At 44.3% G+C, this 21,492-nt stretch overlaps 1 protein-coding gene across 1 annotated transcript; it reads left to right on the forward strand.

Moving 5' to 3' along the window:
* The first annotated feature begins 750 nt into the window (after positions 1-750).
* LOC139057697 (cytochrome P450 6B1-like) lies at positions 751-18,989 on the forward strand. Its single transcript, XM_070536433.1, has 14 exons — positions 751-959; positions 2,761-2,857; positions 3,374-3,426; positions 4,484-4,580; positions 7,445-7,570; positions 9,445-9,682; positions 10,210-10,340; positions 13,781-13,868; positions 14,382-14,451; positions 14,954-15,062; positions 15,819-15,910; positions 16,377-16,517; positions 17,378-17,540; positions 18,494-18,989. Exons 1-14 carry the CDS (start codon positions 751-753, stop codon positions 18,569-18,571), a joined length of 1,692 nt encoding a protein of 563 aa, XP_070392534.1. The 3' UTR covers positions 18,572-18,989.
* Positions 18,990-21,492: the final 2,503 nt, after the last annotated feature.

The following is a 21,492-nucleotide window of genomic DNA, read 5'->3' on the forward strand; positions in this document are numbered from 1 at the left end:
CTAAAGCCAGCCGTATTTCAGGAGTAACAGCCGCCCCTGTAAGCTCCATGTTGGCATCGCACACAGACATTGGCATATTTTCTCTTACTCGTCCTCAAAAGGAAATCCAGAAGAAAAGCACAAGTACAAAGATCATTGAAATACACCTCAAACAAAAACCTATATCCAGAGTGCAAACACTCCGCATACTAGAGGCTCACATGCAAGGTATGGTCGCAATCACCACACTATAAACACACTAAGACAAACTGCCTACACCGTATCTCGCATGATCAGCACAGTCGCCAGTCGCAGCCGTGACATGAAGGAAGAAAACTTACTGTGCTTGACTCAGACCCTTATCGTCAGCAAAGACACTCACGCGACACCTTACCTCAATCTAACATCAACAGAAAACGTCTAACTAAACGTATTACTACGGAAAGCGTACAAATAAGCCCTCGGCCTTCCTCCAGGCACGGGAACAATGAAGCTTCTATATCGGGACGTCCACAACACCTTATATGAACTAAGTGAAACACACCAACATGCGCAAATCATCCCTCTCAACCCGAATATAACAGGCAGAACAACTCTTCGAAGATTGCAATACCCGGTGACGCAAACGAACGGTCGACAAGCACTCCTCAAGTCCCTACCTCAACAAAGAACACGCACTCGCATTATCCATTCGGCAAGAGAAATGCATAAGCAAAATCAACAGAAAAAGGATAAGGGCCTCTCTCTACTGCTCGCTGGATATATGCTGCAATGTACTCTAATGGGGAAGGCCCAATAATCAACGTGGCAGGACACAGACTCGAGGAACTGGCATTAGCCTCCATTCGTACGCACAACGTCGCTGCAGCAGAAGTGGCCATCATTGCCCTCGCCATCTCCGCATTGAGAGAGGATGAGGAAATAGACATACAGATTGTGAATCAGCATGTCGAGTCTATGCGAACGGCCATCTGCATAAAGTAGCATGCCATATCCTCAACCACCTTATTGAAATACTCCGCACCACAATAATCTGGACATCAGCAGATGAAGCCGTCCGCGGGAACCGTCGTGCACAGAAAATATCTCAATATCACTGCAAGTGGACCTTGCGAGAGACAACAGAAGACCTTATTTCACAAGCACTACACACTTCCTATGACACTATCACCTTTCTAGAAGAACCATGCCGCCACCACACCGATCCCTCACCAGAGCTGAAGGCACTGCCTGGAGGCAACTCCTGACCGACACATAGCCTCACCTCACTCTCCTACATGCGATGTACCCCACCCTTTATCAAGCCGTGTATCCTTTCTGTACAGAGCGAACTACTCTATACCATACCACATGTACCAGCCAAAAAACCACAATACTCCCCACCCCCCAAACGCAAGGCGGGGCAGTGGGAGATGGGGCTCACCAGCTCGCCATTGGAGGAGCTGATCACCAGAGTCGAAAGTGCTGCCACCGCCGCTGGGGCCCTAGACTGTGGGCTCCGCCCACCACGGGGATTCACCCCTGTCCAAACCACATCAAAATGCAGCTTTCTTTTCTCTCTCTTTCTCTAGAGCGAAGCGGTATTACTACTTGTTCAAGGAAGCTTTCCTCTCATGTGGGCTAAAGTATGAGGATTAAGAGCTACTGGCTTTTTACAGTGAAGCTGTTAGCCTCTCGGTACTTGGCATTTTTCGTTACCGTCAGTGAACAAAAATTGTCATCATCAGCAATCACTCATTCCCTCTCCCCCTCCCCCCACCCTAAGCAAGCAAAAATGGATTGGCCCATGCCCCTCGTAATGCAATGCCTACAAGCACTCAGTAAAGTGAAGCGAGCAGTGCACACATTCCTTGGAATCACGCATACAATGTACGCAACAGCATAAGTTTCAGTAAAGAACAGGCTCAAAACAACCATCTGTCATCATCAGCAATGACTCACATTCCCGTAATCAAGCAGAAGTGCAGTTGATCATACACCCGCAAGCAAGCAAAAATGCAATGGCTCATACCCCCGTAAAACAGAGGCTACAAGTGCTCAACAAAGTGAAGTGAACAGTGCATACATTCATTGAAACCACCCATACAACACACAAAACAGCTTACGTTTTAATAAAGGACAAGCTCAAAACAAGCGTTCGAACCATCAATAAATCAATGCATACCCCATCAGTAGCTGTCTTGGTAGTTTCGCAATAGCTTCGCTCAACATCCCCTTTCGCCAGGCCGGATGGCTAGTCATGTTTTATTAATTAAAAGGTTCTGAATTAATAACGGTAATCGTTAGCATTTAGCAATGAAAATGAGTTCTACTAAATTATTTGCTTGGTTAGCAGCCGAAAACAACTCAATTTTGCAATTATCTTTCTGCCGACCTGAAAAAAACGAAGTGTAGAGCTGTCTAAGAATAACACTTAATTATATTGAGAACATAAAAAAAAAACACTGGCATAAGCAAAAATTTGATATTCGCAGCATTCATAGCGAAGAAAATGGGCTTCCCACTGCGGTGATTCAGTGGCCATGGAAATGTGCTGCGGCGCATGCTTGACCGGTGGCCTAGCAGCTGCCATGAATGGGGGGCAAAACGCTAAAAAAAAGTTCGCGTTTTAAGGCGTAGGCGCGAGTAAATTGTCCCAAAAAGGTCATAATTCAGAGCACTTTACTAGGGTGTTTCAGATGGCCCAAATGTTGCTTTGCGGCGTTAAAGCCTACAAGTGATTAATTCAGGTGCTACGGAACAGAATGCCCCCTCATTCAAGTGCGTGTTCCGTTCTTTCAGATGGCGGTGGCGTCACTTTTCCTACTTCAAGAAGCTCGGCATACCGGGCCCAAAGCCAAGCCTTATCTGGGGAAACATACGAGAATACCAGTCAAAGGTAACTCCATCTGGAAAATATGTTGCAAACATCTTGCAGGCCATGCTTGCAAACGAATGGTGTTCTGCGGATCGCGCGCTTTCCGCTGCATGCAAACGATACGCTTATAAATTTCGAAGGAACCTTCCCGAGATGCCCGGGAGTTTGCAGAAGTATACTAAAGGTAGCACTTTTCAGATTTATTGTCTTGATGTTTTTATCTTGCGCCGGAGGAGATAGAAAGAGGAAGGCGTTCTCATTTGACAGTGTGGAAGCTTGGGCGAATTGGTGATTCAATATCGACATGTTTGTACACCGCAAAAGACGAGGACTGAAGGAAGACCACAACACAGGCGGTGTGTTGTGTTCTTCCTTCACTCAACGTCTTTTGCGCTGTGCAAACATACGTTCTTATTAATCTCGCGTGGAGATCTAGAAGCATATTCCGATGTCGGGGCTGATAAGCGCTGTTCGAAGTTACTGAGTTAGGAGAATCAAGAGTCACGGAAGCCTGGCGCCATATTTTTTTTCTTGCAGCCACACTATAAGGTCCTGGAGAAATGGTTTCGACAGTATGGTGACGTGTTCGGGTACTGTGCACCTTATTTAAACCACTTTACCTGTTCTATTCTTAGATAATAGCCATCGATTATGACCAAAAATGATCTTACAGTGTGATCACACCGTATTTACCCAAGTCGACAGCACGTACGTGCTTGAGAATGAGTGATCGTTTGAAAGCGTTCTAGTCGTAGACGGGACTCTTTTCCTCTACGGGACTCTAACGACCTTCAGCAAAACGCTTACAGTCCAATTCGCTCTGAGAGGTGCATGCTAGTAATTTGCATACAAACGCTTTGCGGTAACGCTAGCGCACGCGCGCACATCACTCGTACTAGCAGTGGAACGCATAACGCCTCCCTCGCTCCGTTATCAAGCTGATTGTGCGGAGCTTGAGGGCGTGTCAGCTTGGATTCTTGGCTGCTAGCTCATCGCGGGCGAATGAGCAACGCGCCACTGTCAAAAATGCCAACGCAGTTCCCCGCTCTGCCTCAGTGCTTGAAACCGTACTTCTTAAAACCTTCAACTTCAGCTGAGAACACTCGATCAATCGCTTATCCACATAGACAAGCTATTACTTTTACTCCTACAGCTATGTTTTAGGGCAAATAATTAGTTGTAATCCTCAATGAAACCAAACAAGCATGACCGTTTTGCCGAAGACGATATCTGAGACGCAAGGTCGGTATAATTCGACGAATTCATTTCTGTCGATTGTCTTCAGCGACACTTATCTTGCGGTCCTCCCAATAAATGTAATCATGTTGGCAGGGGGTAAGACACAGAAAGCTTCGCTTTAATATCATTCAAAGAAAATAACAATAATTAAAACACACATTTGGAAGAATATCTTATTGCCTTGCCCAACGCTGACCGCTTAAAGGCGTCATCAAGTTAATGGTGCCGCGTCGCAACCAGCGTGAAATAATATTTAAAAAGTGTTACGTCCCGACGTAAAGGTGCCAAGGCTCAGTAACTGAAAAGGAAGGAGCTGGTCGACACGTCACCGATGCTTTGTTGCGATATTTCTGTTGCCTAAAAAATTTGCGTGACCGTGTTGTAACTTTTCTCTCCGCACACTCCTAGGTACTACAATGGTGACGTGCCGTTTGTGGCGCTGAAGGACCTTGACTTCATCGAGTACGTCGGTGTCCGAAACTTCCAGAATTTCATGGACCGTGGTGTGAGTTGCGAGAGTACTACTCCTATGATAATTTAGTCACTTGTCGCAGCGAAACATCCGTTCGCTAAATGCTTAAACCAGCGCCCACACGCACGCAGGCGCAAATATTTATCCGCAATTTACTCTACGCGAGAACGAAATGCCGGTCATATGTGCATTAACCTTTTGTTGCGTAGAAGGTTGTTTTTATCAGATAAAGAAGGTTATTTTTTTAAGGCGATGGCAAGAGAAACTTCCAAAACACCTTTTCATTATTATTATTAATAATAATAATAATTATGCTTCATTTTAGGATCTAAGATTTCATCTGGTCACCAGACGTTAGAATGATAAATATTCAAATGATTCCCCGAGTTTGCCATGGAAATGAAGAATAAGCTGTTTGTTTGCTCAACCAGAAACCAGTTTAACTTCCGAACTGCTCATGCGCTCTTGATGGTTGCTCTTTTCTTTTCTAACCCTGTCAAATACGTGTGATTTCGCTTTGATCATAGAACTAACCTGTCTTCCGAGTCATTTATCCCCATCATTATGCCTATACCCACGTTCATAGTCTTCATTCGAGACGCTAAAATTTTCAAGTCTGCAATTGGTAATCACTTATGACCAAATAACTCACTGCTTATAGCTGCGAAATTTTTTGGCCTATGCCCTCCTTTCCTTAACGCCTGATCGGCACTCAAAACAAAGGAGATGAAGTAAGATGAAAGTGTATTTAAACTCTGGGGGCGTGCTCTGTAAGAACTCTTTTCCCCCGATTGTATTCGTTTCTCCCCTTTTTCACCAAGTGGCCGAGCCCCATGTGGTTGGGGCACGGTTTTTTCGTAGGGCCAACGATGAAGGACAAAGTGAATAAAAGAATAGAAAATTGAATGAATCGTCAGAAAATATGGCGCCACTTAAACACGAGCACCCAATGCTGATTTGAAGGAGGAAGGAAAGAGAAAAGCAGAAGGCAGGGAGGTTAACCAGACTAACGTCCGGTTGGCTACCCTACAGTGGGGGAATTGGAAAGGGGAAAACAATTCCGATTTGAAGCTAGCGAAAGAACGTATATAATAGCAGAGTTACCACCTCTTTTTCCTCCGAATAATGTATTCCGCATTCCGAAATATATTCCGCATTGACGACAAGAAGTGAGAAGAGCGCTGTGAAGCATAGATAAAACATTATAAAACAGTACCTATTTGCGCTAATCATGATGTTGCAAACAGCACGTCCAAAAGCCTAATGACTCCTAATGACACCATTCACGCCACTTGCAACGAGGCTTTGAAGTGCGAAAATAATCGGGCATGCCGTGGTGGTGGACAATTCGGATTTGTTTATTGTTTCTCGTAATTCTCATTGTTCCTCAATTCTCACTGTTTATTGAGGGTTCCTGAGTTTCTAGTCGCTGATGAAGAGCTCTATCCATGACCAACCGTGAACTACCTTTCGATAAGGGAGCGCCACACTTATTCAACAGTTTGATCTCAAGGAAGCTGTGGCAAACTTCACATGGCCACAAACTAGATTTTAGCACAAGCCAAGAAAGGCTTGTGTTACGCTCTGTTTGGTTTTTAGGAACGGGTACAAAAATTTCTTACATGATTAGGTCCTTAACTATTTTAGCCAACGTTGTCATTAGTTTCTACAAAACAAAATACATATTCTCATGCTGAAAATTAGCAACGTCTGCCAAAATTAAAGTGTACTCGCTAAACATAGTGACGCTGGCCAGCTTGCGCCTACCCCTCTTGTGTGCCACGTTGTATAGCTATTGATGTTTGTTGTTCTTGCTGTTTTCTTGACGCGGCCAAAAATGAAGCAAAACAAGTCAGAAAACTCTTATTTTTTTTAGTTGCGTCTTAAAAAGTCTGTGAAGAATGTACTCACTTCAGTCATCGAAATGAGATCGACGACCTTCCTTCTTCACGAGTTCTAATAATCACCCTCAGCGGAAGGGCGACTGTATGAGACTGACCGCATATCCCTGATGGTAACAAAGGACGAGTCAAAAGGAGTTTACGGGGGGATGGAGTGACAGGGTTATAACGTGTATTACCCTCCGATATGCGAAGCCCCTTTTAGTTCAGTTGCACTGTGACAGTGCGGAATAGGCTGTGTCGTTGGGTTCGATCCCCGGATCAGGAAAAATTTTGTATTCAAGAGCAAAAGCTAGGCCATATTATTTTATCATTTTCTTGCTAATTGGTGCGACACCATGGCTATGGGTGCGAAATTGACAGGGAGTCCGGTTGTTTCTTTGACACTGCGAATTTCACACTGCCCATAGCCATATTTTCTAAATAATATGATGTATGCGATTGCTTCACTGCTTAGGCGTTTATACGGGTGGACGCCACTTTCCCGTTCGTTCATTTGCTAGGTGTCGAGATGACCCGTGGTTTTTTTCTATTAGAGTTCGATCGAGAGAATATATTTGGTACATTATATGGGGTGTTTGAATTACATGAGGATGACAAGATGATAAGCAAACGCCAGATAATAAATAGGTGAGAACTAGGAATAAATAAGCAAATCAAGCACAAGATTCTTAGAAGTCCAAAATATAGCAACGTAAGTATAACAGTGGGTTATTCAATATTCAACGTGGTTGCCGAGTTCGCGGGGGCACGCTGTCTGTAGGCGAACTGCGGGTCAATGCCGAGATAAGGCGCGTACGGTTGGTCAGGATCCGTTCAAAAAAACAACTCACGTACGCCATGTGATGTACGAGACCAAATCTATGTAGGGCACGCAGGATCTGCGTGGGTGATTGCACCAAAAGGGCAAATTTTATGAAATAATGTTCAAGATTTTTGCACAAATATATGCGCAGGAACGATGGCTTTCGTATGTTTCACGCTTTTTTCACGCAGATCATTATGGCCATGGACTCGAAGCATCCAATCTTGGGCCGATCCATAATGCACGAAAGTGCACCTCGCTGGAAAAGCGTCCGAAATTCTGTGGCCTATGGTTTCTCAACAACGAAGCTCAAGCTTGTAAGAGCATTCTTTTCTCGAAGCTTAAATTCTAGCAAGTTTTCCAATGCGAAACATTTTTTGGGCTGTATTCTTCCTACGATGAGCCGAATAACAGGGTCAAATTCCAACCGACTAAGTAATGCGAGTCACCACAACTCTGTTTTATGCGTAACGAAACAATAAATCATGATGTAAAACCTGAACATACAATGTCGGTTCGCAGGCCACCTAATGGAATAGTGTAGTACATTCAATACCTTATTGAATTTCTGAAATTTAGACTACAGCATTCTGGTACATGCAACCGGATGCTCCGGCTTACAGAACACGCAATTTTGAATGACGAATCCAATGCCAGTAAGTGCCACATTGTTATGGATATAAAAACATTAAATCGTGGCATAAAACCTATATGCACATATAATGCCGGTTCGTAGATGTTCCAAAGGCACACAGACCTTATAACAGAGTACCACATGACAATGAACGGCTTCCTTGATTTTCTTAAATAACTTATTCCTGAATGTATTTAGATACACGTGGTGTGTACCTCTCATTGCGATACGTCCGCTGACAAGCATTCCGCTCGTCACATTTGCACGCATCACACACACGATTGCTCGCCTTAGACAGACATGCTCACCCGTCTGGTGACGCTTTGCAGAGACTAAAACGATACTGGATAGACAGGTATCTGGGAAATGCTTCGCATAACCTCGATTCCCAGAGTGCATGTGATCTGCTCTATACATTTAGTTGTACTACAACTTGCATGGGTTTCTTATATATCCGGACGAAATATACCCGGACGGAGCACGGAATCTGAGAAAAAAATCTTAATTTTAGAGCATTTTGTAATCGTAGCCAGTAAAACACTATCTTGCTGGCATTCACAGATACCTACGTTTCCTCACTTCAGGTTACAAAAGCAGGTTTTTGTACTATAAAGCAGGCTGGATATGAGAATACCATGCTATCAGGAATACCAGAGGCAGCGAAATAAGTGAGCGTTTTGTGAGACTCAGCAGTCTGTAAGCTTTTGACCCCTACGGCACCTAAAATATTTTAGGTAGCCAGCCAACAAATCATTCGTGACCCACCTCACCGAAAACATGCGCTTCGGTAAGCTTGCCTTCTTTTTAAAAGAAGCGAAATACGAACGCTTTAATGCTCTTTGAAGTTCGGAATCTTGAGAAGCAGTCGTTAAAAGAGATAACCGCCTGCTTTGTTTTTTAGCTTCTTTTATTGAGCACGAACATACAGCAAGAAAGTGGGCTGCAACATATGGGGATCAAAGCACAGTTATACTGGACGTGATTGAAGAAAGAGAGAGAGAGAAAATGATACACGAAAGGCAGGGAGGTCAACCAGGACTGAGCCCTGTTGGCGACCCTACACTGGGGGAAAGGGGAGGGAAAGATTAAGAAGAGAATAAAAAGTCTACCGGGGATAGTCAACCTGGCTGAAGCTTATTCTAAGTTTCGAGAACGGTTGAAATGCACACAAAATCAGTTCTTAGGATCGATTCGTTTGCAGGGTTTAACATCCAAAGGCGGGAAAGATGAGAGGTATCGTTGGGCGGGGCTATGAATTAATCATTTGATCGCATGAGCTGTTTTAATGGGCCCGAACATTTTCGGACTTCGCGCACTGTGAAATGCAGCTGCCACGACCAGGAACCGAACCCGCGACCTCGTGGTCAACACCATGACGCCATAGCCAGTGAGCTGCCTCGGCGGGTAATTTTGTTCCTTTACGGGTTACGAAGTAGTATAACGTACGCAGAAGAAATGGTCGCAGACGTAGTTGTCTTTTTCTCTTTCCGTGCCAGTGCCGGTGAACGAAATGCTTCTCTCTAATACGCAGCTCTTTACTTCCGCAACGCCCTGCAGATGATGCCCAGCATTAAGGAAAAAGTGGACACGTTCTTGAAGTTATTGGACGAGCACGCCGATTCGGGCGAAGAAGTGAACGTGTTGTCGAAATACGAGGAGCTCTCGATGGAGTGCGTCACCCGAAGTCTGTTCGGGCTCGACGAGCACTTCCTCGGAAAGCCCGATCACCCTCTCATAGTCGTCGCCAAAGCAGCCTTTAGAGGCCTTATGACGGGATGCTTACACGTGATTGCCCGTAAGTGAACTTTTTTTTTTTGCTTGTTTTGCCAAGTTCCTTTGATTGTCCTGGTGCAGCATATTTGCCTTGTAACGAATGCACCGAAAGATTAGGTGGAAGGCCTATATAAGGGAATTCGAATTAATTTTACCACCTGGGATTCTTTTACGTACACCTAAATCTAAGTAGAAGACGAGCGTTCTCGCATTTCCCTTCCATCAGAGTGTTGTCGCCGCAGCCAGGATTGAACTCGTGACCTAGTGTTCAGCAGCGAACGCCATAGCCGCTAAGTTACTGCGGCGGGGTAGCACTACTCAGCCTACTGAAAAGGAAAAGAGGGCACAATTAGTACAGAGGGGGTTCAATTACCGAGAACCTTTGTGACTGTGGCCCAATGGAAGGAACTGGCTTAAGCGAGTGACGCACACGAATGTGCGCAACATCAATGAAGGGGACAATGAGGATAACGAATACGAGCAAATGCGTGGCCCGCTGGAAGCTTTGTTTAGTGTAAAACATTCATGCTTTCCTTGCGTTTGTTTCAGAGAGCACAACGACGTTCGGCTCGCTTATGAAGCCTTTCTACTTCCTCGCGTATGCTGCTGGAGAATTCACCTTTCAGGAGCTATCAGATGAAACGGGAAAACTGGTGAACATGAGAAGAAACAACCCAGCGGTAATGCCTACCTGTCGCAGGAAATGACCTTTCCTAATTAACCGACCACTAGTATTCGGATCTCAGAGAAAGTCTTGAAATCATAGCGGCAGCGCCGCTGCTTATTGGTTGTGCGTTAACATTTGTTGGAAACCGATTTCTTGTCCTCAGAGGTGTTCTTTCCGAGCAGACCCCGTTCCGACTTCGCCCACTCGAAGGTGGGCAACACTGCTTCGAATTAAACCAACTGTTTCCGTGGCTATGGTGGCCGCGGTGGTAAAGGCCTGCGTGAAACGGCATGGTCGACATAAGACGTGAATGCAGTCGCAACGTGTGTCGGAGCCCCAAATTGGCTTTCAAACATAATTATCAATGAATTGATCAGTCAGAGCGCCTTGATTATATTTGAATGATAGATAGATAGATAGATAGATAGATAGATAGATAGATAGATAGATAGATAGATAGATAGATAGATAGATAGATAGATAGATAGATAGATAGATAGATAGATAGATAGATAGATAGATAGATAGATAGATAGATAGATAGATAGATAGATAGATAGATAGATAGATAGATAGATAGATAGATAGATAGATAGATAGATAGATAGATAGATAGATAGATAGATAGATAGATAGATAGATAGATAGATAGATAGATAGATAGATAGATAGATATCGTTCAGATACCAGACAACTCACATGAACGCTTTTTTTTTAAATCTAGTAATACGTTCTATTCGTTTATCACGTCGAGGTATAGTGGTTCCACATTCCAGATCAGCCAGCAGTTTGTACGGCTTCAGCGGCGAAGGCTGACAGTTAAGAACAGCCAGCCCCGACTGTGCTCAAATCATGCAGCGTTAGACCGAGGCCTGGAGCCCCCAAACCAATCTCTTGTACTTTCGATGACTGGTGCGATAACCCGATGGTACAGCTTCGCTACCTTTGATGCATCAGTTGTCAGATTGCACATACTAGACTTAACCCTCGCAGTGTGCGCCAGCACAGCCGATGACCATGGCGTGGATGCAGAAAATCCACCACCATGATTTTATTCTTACAAGCAAATAGCAAATGCTTATTTACGGCTAATATTTTGCATGTCGCAAGCGGCGGCACAGGAGAAACACAAACCAAGGGGGCGTCGTAGTCCCCACGACGCCTCTTCTATGTTATTTGCATCTGAGGAATTCACCAAAACTCGTCGTTTTGGGGAATTCCGTCGTTTTCAGTCCCATGACAATATTTATTAGACTCTCTTATTGTGAGTGAGGCCTCGTAGCGCCGACTAAGTAAAACATGACTGAGCTAACAACAGAAGAAATCACAGTTATTCTGAATCTCTCAAACTGTGGCATTCAAAAGAGCATGGCAAAGAGAAACATTTCTCGCAGTTATGACTCTGAGTGTTTCGTTGGTGAAACGTACGTAATAGCTATGCCGATTATTAATTATAGGCTAATACAAAAGGAGCAATAAAATGCACGCTCATGTGGACTCACAAACGCGCATATTGTTGGTTTGATGTGAAACATCAATACACACATTTATATGATATGACATAGTTTTATGTCGGGAATTACCCGTCGTTTACGATAAAAATCCTTGCTTGGGCATTGGATACCTCTTTAAGGCGAGAGCCTTAAGTGCCTCATACCACCGATGACCTTGAAAAAAACGCGTGGTCCAATCCGATGGTACAAAAACTATCATCCTCAGCAATTGCTCATGCCCTCTTAAGCAAGCAAAAATGTAGTTGCTCGTACCCCTGTAAGACTGAGGCTACAAGCGCTCAGCAAAGTGAGGCGGACAGTGCACACATTCATTGATATCACCCATACAACACACAGAACAGTATACGTTTCAATCCCTTGCTGAGAGGATGCAACGCAAAGTCGAAGACAAACGTCGTTGGCGCGAGTGTGTCCCCGTTATACGAGCGCGCGAAGCCGCAGCTAAGCGTCGAAAACGACCCGAAGAAGCCGAACTACGAAAGCAGCAAACGCGACGATGCGTGACGGCCATGTAGAGAGCACGCAAAAGAGCAGGCAAAAGCTCGCAGACAACGACTTGCCACACGTTTACTTCACACTCCAGCTCGTTATCTCATGCAACAAGTCTGACCCCTGCGGTCGTATAACTTAATACATTACCAAGTGTGCAGCAGGATTTCGCCTTGACACGTTACAGGAGTGCAACATGCTGGCGAACGTTTTCTCGCAGACATATTTTGTCAGGAGTCAAAGAATGAGTTAATAAGTATAAAATTAGTAATCTAGACTTGAATAAACAGATGCGCGACCTTTACGCGGAACGAAGGTTAGACCGAGTTAGTCGAAAGTATATGCCCCGAAAGCATATTGCCACGACAGTATGACAAAAATTAGGATATGCCAGCACTTATGACCCAACTGCCATTATATCTATTTCTGGTCTTGTGTTCAGCTTAGTGAGGCCACACTTGTTACACACGGCTTCTATATTGCGAGAAATTGACATCTAGAACGACAGAAAGATGAGCTAGTTGGTAAGGATTCATTATGCAAAAAGGTGAGGCATGCAGACAGGACACAAGAGAAGAGCGGTGGACAGCACGAAGACCGACTATCAACTATGATGCGTGCGTGCGTCAGTCAGCCTTTCATTACTTTACATAAAGAAGAGATTAAGTGCCTTAACAGTTATCTCTCACGTAGACCAGCACGTGTACCCTACTGACACGTGGTCATACCATTCCAGAGCTTGTGCAGATGAGTTTTGTGTCTTCTTTCTTTTTTTTTGCCTCAGTGCTCCCTTCAGTTGATAGTCGGCGTTCGTGTTGTCCACTTCTCTTCTCTTGTGTCCTGTCTGCAGGCCTCACCTTTTTGCACATCGACATCTATATGCCGAAACGCTATCAAAGCACGACTAAAAGAGGATACTACAAAGAAAGCTATGAAGGGTCGAAAATTTCTCGGTGTGGGCCTTTTATTGTAGGTATACTGATATTTGATAATTCAGTATTATACCAGGTCTTTTTTTTAGCTGCTCCAAGTTTCAAAAAATAAATATTTCTGTGACAGATAGCACGCTTCGAACCCTTGAACTAAATTACTGGATAGGCGTTAGAATTGTGTAGTATGGAATAGGCAATTGTTAAACATTTGGCGCAGCTAAAAAAAGACAAACGAGAAACACCCTTTTTAGTACTATACTTTCCTCTTCCTTTTTTGTTTGGTTCTAATGTCACGTCTCGCATTGCTTCATGATGATACCAGTTATGTTAAACAAATCCGCCAAGTTTTTTTACATTTTTTTTACATTTTTTAAGAATTATGCTATTATTGCTATGTTGCCTCCGCAAATATTTTGAGCGCTTATGATAAATAAATGAAACAAAAATATGATGATACCTATAGGCTTGATTCGATGTTATAAGATGCTTACAGGGATATTTTCGTTTCTCGAAAGCAGTACAGAAGACAAGACATGCTGCAAAATCTTCTTGACGCGGAGTACACTGACGAGCCGACAGGCCTCTCAAGCACAGCTTTGCCAAATGGTGATTTTCATTCTTCCTCGCTTCCAGTTGTTAATACTAATACTAATAAGTCGCCAATACCTTGTTCAATCGGCCTCTTTGTGTGGAGCAGCTTTTGCTAATTCGTTCAACTTACATTTGGGGGCACTGAAACGTGGCGCTTTAGTCGGCAGTCACGTGGCATTCTTTAAGATGTCTCGCACTTTAAAGACAGGCTAGAAAAAAATAAACAGGACAGTTAGCTTAGCATAGATGAAATAATGCGAAGTTGCCGAACAAGCGCTGCAACGTTTGTATTGACGATCTTTCGCCACCTCAGAACAACACCGCGGTAATTCGCCACGCGTAGCCCCTATGTTTACTTTTTTAATACTTGGCCCTAGTTCGCTGAAACACCCTGAATAAGCGGTTGTCCATTGTCGCATGCGTTGTACACACAAAAGCACATATTAGCAGCTGATTGGATGGTTATTGAAAGATAAGTTTTTCGGGGCACTGATTCCATTGACATGTTATTCATTTCTTCATGCGCAGGTAATTCCAAGACGCGGCCGCTGACTGTACAAGAAGTGGTTGTGAATGCTGCTACACTATTCGTTGCAGGGTAGCGATAATTGTTTCGTGTATTCTCATCCTCCTTGCGCTTTCCGCGCATTTTTGATAAAGTACAGTCTACATTAGTCCGCGTTTTTCTTGTATGTAAGCAAACCACGAATTGTTTTGTTTTTTATGTATTTCATGCGTAATGGTTTTGTTCACGAGATTTACTCAATAAAAAATCACGAAACCTTAGCAGCAGCTTCTGCTCATTTTTCTTACCTTTCTGTCGACGTACTTCAACTTTGTGCAATTTAGCTGATCAGCTGATAACGTATATCAATTCATTTCTGGTCGCGCGTTTCTTTTATGAGAAGAAAGTCCTCATACAGAAAAAAAATAAGAACGCAACATAAGATTTCTTTGTCTGATCCTTGAAAGAGGACATTTGCTTCGCGAATACAGTTTTAGATTTTCTTCTTACTACTGTACCTCACTGTTAACGTTATTCGCCATGGGGTTTACGCATGTTTTGCAAGTTGGCGTTAGTCGTGTGAAAATTCTTGCAGGTTTGAAACAATGGCTTCAGCTCTAAGCTACGTGACGTTTGCACTGGCAAAGCACCCGAAAATTCAGGAGAAAGTCAGGAAGGAAGCGGCCGACGCTATCTCAGCTTCGGTGAGTGATGTCATCATTATTTTGTTTGGACTTGTGTGGCTACTCCATCAAACTATTAAAAAAGCATGGCATGTGTTAAAGCAACCCATTGGAAAGTTCTTTGCTACACAGCGAAAGCTGTCACTTACTTTTACTAAAATCTACATAAGACAGGCGCTGACGATCAAGCGATTGTCAAGTGTTTTCTGCTCTCGGCTATTTACTTGCAATTTATAATTTGTATTTGCACTCGTTCATGAAATATGTTGTCCGAAGCACCTTGTGTGTCATATGTACCTCCGAGATGTGTGATTGCACAAATTTTGCAGGGTATTGCAACTTATACTTGTAATGCTAATTCATACTGAACAAGCGTGTTCGCTCTTGTTAGTGTCATCTTATTACTCTCTCGTGTGTCATATATTCCTAACCACGAGGAAAGCAAATGAACCAAATTGCGAAAAAAAAAAGACGCAAATGCGTGCACAGAAATCCCACATGCACGAGCCATCATTCACCGAGTGCATGATAGACAGCCCCACAAAACATCATCACTGTAAGTGCAGAGGTTTTGCATAAGTTGATAAACGTAAACTTCAAGTGACACCTGGTGAGCAGGAAACCTAGTTTCGCCGTCGTAAGTCCTTCAAGTGGCGTTTCATACACAGGGGCTGTAACTTTTCTTTTTCTTGATGTTAGTGTATGCAGCTTTCAGCTCATAAACGTGTCTTATAAACAATCCAAATACCATAATGTGATTATATCTTCTTCCTGTAGGGGTCACTGGATTACATGGTGGTAACGAGAAGACTGAAGTATCTCAGTCAAGTAATCGATGAAGCGTTGCGTCGGTATTCACCGGCTCCGACGTGCGTATGCAATTCGCTTTTACCCTTGTTTTCAACGCAGTTGTAGCAATTGTGAAGTCGCTGCGGGCTTGATGGAAGCTGCTACATGGTAACCTACTATTCGGTTGGGCCTCTACAACTATGCTAGCCCCGAAGCATTTTAGGAAGAGAGTTACAGCTCTCCGCTCTCCAGTTAGAAGAGCGTGGGCCGTGACCCAGCGACAGGTTCTGGCATTACAACATTGGCTTCTGAACACTCACCGAAGACTATACGTAACCTGTTCGGCTCGTGCTTTTGTGTGGCACTCCTTTGGAATGCGCTGTTGTTAATTACGCCCACCTCACCTCTGTTGCGTCAGGTCTTAGAATAACCAGCGTGTTGTCTTTATTGAGCTGCATGTTTAAGACAGGAAATGCGGCTCCAGTTCTGTGATCAATAAACGCGGTGATCCTAACAGCACCAAAGTTAACCCATTATGCGCTTCAGGTCCATCACGAGGCAAGCGAAAGAGGACTTCGTCTACAACGGTACCAAATTCAAAGCAGGAACATGCTTCATAATTCCACAGTATCATCTTCACATGGAGCCACGTTTCTGGCCCAATCCTGAAGAATTTGATCCCGAAAGGTAAGCATGTGACGCTAGTAGTTTTTCCGCAGCGCCGGTGACAGCAAGGTGAAATTAGTCATTTGCTGATGGGGTTTCATGGGCCAAAGTAACACTGGGTATATGAGAGATGCCACAGCGAGAAGCTCCGGATTCAGTACAACAGCCTGGTGTTCTTTAACATATATTTACATATAGGTATACGATTGTTTTTAATACGATATCATTATAGGCGGGCTACACACATTTCGTAGGTACCCGTATGACTAAAAATGTCGGCCGATTCCGACGCCAGTGTAGTCTAACAAAGACTCTTAAAGCGCTAGCTGACAGGCGAAAAGAATGCGAGAAACTGGCACGCGGCGCATGGGTCAGGATTTTCAAAGAGTGACCTTGGCACGCAAAAAGCATGCATAGAGCAGTGGGCTGCCATACGTGGCGGAGGTTCAGTCACGCACTTTTTTACAGCACTATTGGCCGATTTCACCCACTTTGGGGGTAACTAACATAAAACTAGCACGAAATCGAAGGTTTGTAAAAGGCACAATTTGCAGAAATCTCTTCTTGACAAATAACGGGGTTTTGAAGGGTTACCCGTGGCGCGCGCGCGCACACACACACGCGCGCACGCACACGATACACGGCACCGGTAGGCTACCAACGCCTGCGTTCATATTCTTTCAATTGAAGCGCCCTCATCGCTTTTCCCAAGGACTTGGTCACGTGCGGCCGGAACGCGACCTAAGCAAGCGGATTCACATGCGCGTCCATGGCGCCGGAGGTTCACTACGCTTTTCCCACCAGCACACCTTTTCCGTAATTTCAGCACAGCTCTGAGTGAACGAAAAAGTCACAGCTTCTAAACAGGTCTCGCTTTCCAGATTCTCTCCGGAGAACTCGTCTGCGCTGAAAAAGTGTGCGCACGTACCCTTCGGAATCGGACCACGCAACTGCGTCGGCAGGAGGATGGCGCTCCTCCAGCTGAAGTACGCCGTGGCCAGGCTTGTGCTGAAGTATCGATTCGAGCTGGGCGCTTCGCAAGAGGTGAGAAGCACGATTCAAGTACTCGTGAGGAGTGGAATTGCTTCCGCTCTAATCACGTTGATCGCACTGCACTGGGAACGAATGGATAAATTCAGTTGTCGCTGTCTTGAGGCCCTTATTTAGGGCCTCTAAATATTAAAAGAAGAATCGTCAACTTCGCGAAAAAAAAAATTGAAGCACTAAGTTCTCAATTGAATGACACCGCACAGAAAACAGATCACACTACTGTAAAATGCACCCCTTGGAGACTCTAAAGCAGACAAATCTAACACATTAGTTTAGAGTATTCTTTATTATTGCTAATGTTGACTTTGTGTACATGTCCTTTATAGAAGTCTATTCAGGAGAATTTTCTGCATAAGCTATACATCATTTCATCAGGTACGAATCTTGTTTGCTTTTGTTGCTTTAATATATGTTTCCTGAATTGCAGTGTATACATTGCAGGCAAAAAAAAAGTACAGTGCACACTATAATTAGTTTAGCCAACACTACAGGAAAGCTCCCGCCTACATCTGCAAACAGGCCTTCGAGTGCCTTTCTGTTTGCCAAGCTCTCTCATGGGTGGGAAGCCTCTTTCACGCAGAGATATCGACGCGTTTCGCAAGCCATTTGGCAGCGCTTAGTAAGTTGCCAAAAGACTTCTCAAGTACCTTGCACATGCAAAGCCTTTATTTTATTTCTGCCCAGTCGGACCTTATTCCAAGCAGATAACCTTCACGGGGTATCAATTTCACTATGTGTTAATTGGCTAAGCCAATGACTGAAGTAATGCCTTTACTCCGATGATGCGTCGCGCTGGGCCTCACGTCACAAAGACAGTGAGTGAAAGCATTTCCGAAAGTTATCGACAAAGAATACGGGTCATGTCTATGCTATATTTTCACTAACCCAAATTCAGGAGATTGCATCTATTTGGCTTACTTAGGTCAAATTCAAACTTTTCGTTTCAGGGTACCATGGACATAGAGGAATATTGCTTTCTCTCTGCACCCACCAGAGGCCCATGGATTGTGTTTCAAAGGTTGTAACGCACTGCGTCGACAAAACTTTTCAGCCTTGTTAAGGCCAGCTATACCCGGTGTCCGTTTGTTATAAACCCAGTTGACAAACCTGTGTGCATGTATGAACCCCTTTGAAGATTGGCCGGTGTGATGGACATCTCGTGTATTGTTGTCGAGACTCCGATTGGCCGATTATGCTATACGAACGGCCACGAATCGCGAACCACGCTTGCACCAAACCTCACCGCTAATTAGGCTCTTCTTTGAGCAAAACCAGCTCTGTAACTACTACAAGACTGCAAATCCACACGGAAACAATAGATAAGGGCGCTAGTGTGGCTTGAGCATGTCGGACGCAGGTTCCCATTGCACCCCAGTTGACTCTGCGTTTTTAATTAATCAAGGAAATCCGTAACAGAATGCCTTTGTAGCGCCCACTGACGTCGCTCTCAGTCGTTGCGCTGCAAAAGATGACGGAAATAAAGCTGCGACGTCTCTTTCCGCCCCCGCACCCCAAACTAAACAGGCCGCAGGCGCAAACGCTACGCTTATTACAGACGGATACCTATCCAAACCCGGCCACCTTACACATAATCTACCCGGACTTCTACCCAGACGATGCGCGCCCCTCGTGCGGGGTCACGGCGACACTCGCACACGTGCTCTGGGAGTGCAGAAACGCTCCGCCCGACTCTACCTCCGACAGGTGGGAGAAGACCCTAAGAAGCCCGCTCCTACAAGACCAGCAATGGGCCGTCCAGCAGGCTCGCGCAGCGGCCGCCAGGTATTCCCTGTCGGTCACTGCGTGGGAGACGCGCACTGCGCGCTGACGTGCGTCCTGCAGGACTTTTATTAAAGTTTTTCCAATCCAATCCTGCTACGCTGATCCTCTGGTTCTAGCGCTCCGCTGAAACCACTCGGTTCCCGACACCTTATTGTGTTTTAGCGAATACTTTCAAAAATCTTTGAAAGTTGCCTGTGGCAGATATCACAATTCTAGTTGATGAGCTGGTCTACTCTAAGCGGCGGACAATACTTTAAAAAAATTGAGATGCAAGGTCGACTAATTAATAAAGAGTGACTAATTAAGTTTTTAACTAATTACATTATGACCCATATTGCAATTTACTAATTACAGCCATGGAGTTCGCAAGGCGGATTCACTTAGAACGATTTTTGAAGAGGACACCAGTTCAGAGATATAAATTACCAAACTTTGCGGAAAAACGAATTGGCGTTCCAGTTAATTTGTTCACAAAACGTCGTTTCACGCACTGAAGCACACAAGTGACTGGAACGCCAATGCATTTCTCCGCAAAGTTCGCGAATTTATATCTTGAAACTGGTGTCGGCCTGAGAATTCGTTCCAAGTGGATCCGCCTTGTGAAGCCCAGTGCTAGAATTTGTAAATTGCAGTGCGGGTCGTAAGTTAATTAACTAAAGAGTTAATTAGTGAATTCTTGTTAGTTCGTCAATTTTGCCCGTCAATTTTTTGTGCAAGTAGTCTCCGCCGCTTCGAGTAGAGTGGCTCAAAAACTAGAATTTAGCCATTTGCCACAGGCAACCTGTAAAAAATTTTGAAGGAATTCGCTGAAACAACCTGTATATACCGAAGTATTACAAGGGACACTGCGAAATTCCGCTATATAGTCGAACTTGGCAATGGCGGCATTTTGAGCAGTTAGAGAATGCCTAGCGGCCCTCTGGGCCAATGATAAGTTACCAGATTGCAAATTCGAACATGTGGCAGAATTCGACAAATTCCAGAATAGCACCCCTGATTTTAAATGATACCCATACTGTCAGTGAAAACAATACCCCCATTTTTTATTATATTTTATTGTGTTGCCACTATGTCTCTTGCTCGTGTTATTTCTTCACCATTGTTTCTAGAAACGTGTTTGACTAAGCTGCTTTGTTGATTGCTGTCGAATGATCAAGGAGATGGGGCCAATCAAAATGCCTAATCTGCCGATTTAGCATCGCCTTCCTCATGGCAAATTGTGTAGTGTACATTTGTGAGAAATTAAATGAAGTCAGATGTAAAATTCCAGGAGCCCACAAACCATGGACACTGTGTGGAAGCGATGCGCTACGTAAAGTGGAACGCCCTCGCAGGCGCCGCCTGTTGGAGCGCACCGCCCTTTCCGCGGGGTCCACCGCGCGGCAATCTCGAAGGCCAAGCCGCCTCTACGTTTCACGACGCCATTAGCGACGTTTACTGCGAACATTCAGCTTCTCTCAATCCCGGAGAGCATACATCTCTCATCGTGGGCTCCGAGACCTCAAGGTGCGATCTTTGAGGACACACGTCCCTCGGCGTTGTACCGGAATTATGCGGCAGATGGCGTGACTGAGGTTGACTTGGCTGCGTTGCACTGCGAAGGCGTTTCTGTTTTCACCGCGTCGATCCGCATCGGTAATAGGTATCGGTCTAATCACCTTACAAACTCAGCGAAAGAGAGAAGAAGAACAAGAAAGAAAAGAAGTCAGGAAGGTTGTTTTTGCCGACGATGGTAAGTACTCAGCGTATCGTTAGCGAGAAAAAAAAACAAAGAAAAATACGAGAGGGTTAGCAAATGTCTTACATAATGTAGTTTGAAAATTGAACATATCTAGGCTTAGAGAGGTATCATTGGAAGGTCGCAAGTGCTGCCTGTCTTCCGGAGCAAGCCATTTCCTGTTTGTACTTGTACTTCCTCTTCTTCTTATTCTTCTTATTCTTTTTCTTATTATTATTATTGCTCTTAATACTTGTAAAATTATATATATAGATAGTGAGGGAAAGAAGGGAGCGAAAGAGGGAAAAATATAAGATGGCAGATCACACTGACTAAAGTAAAACATCGACAAAGCCTAGTGCACTGCACGCTTTGCAAAAGAAAAAAAAAGCGCTATCATTAAAATTTCATATTGAAAAAAAAAAATACCTATACAGCACTACAAAG

The sequence above is a fragment of the Dermacentor albipictus genome, chromosome 3 (genome assembly GCF_038994185.2).
Source record: "Dermacentor albipictus isolate Rhodes 1998 colony chromosome 3, USDA_Dalb.pri_finalv2, whole genome shotgun sequence".
NCBI lineage: Eukaryota > Metazoa > Arthropoda > Arachnida > Ixodida > Ixodidae > Dermacentor > Dermacentor albipictus.

Bases quoted from the DNA above. Each gene is read 5' to 3' on its own strand.
- LOC139057697 (XM_070536433.1), top strand. From the start codon at position 751: ATGTACTCTAATGGGGAAGGCCCAATAATCAACGTGGCAGGACACAGA. The intron at 960-2,760 runs GTAGCATGCCAT...CCGTTCTTTCAG, and splicing joins CGAACGGCCATCTGCATAAA to ATGGCGGTGGCGTCACTTTT. The intron at 10,341-13,780 runs GTAATGCCTACC...TCTCGAAAGCAG, and splicing joins TGAGAAGAAACAACCCAGCG to TACAGAAGACAAGACATGCT.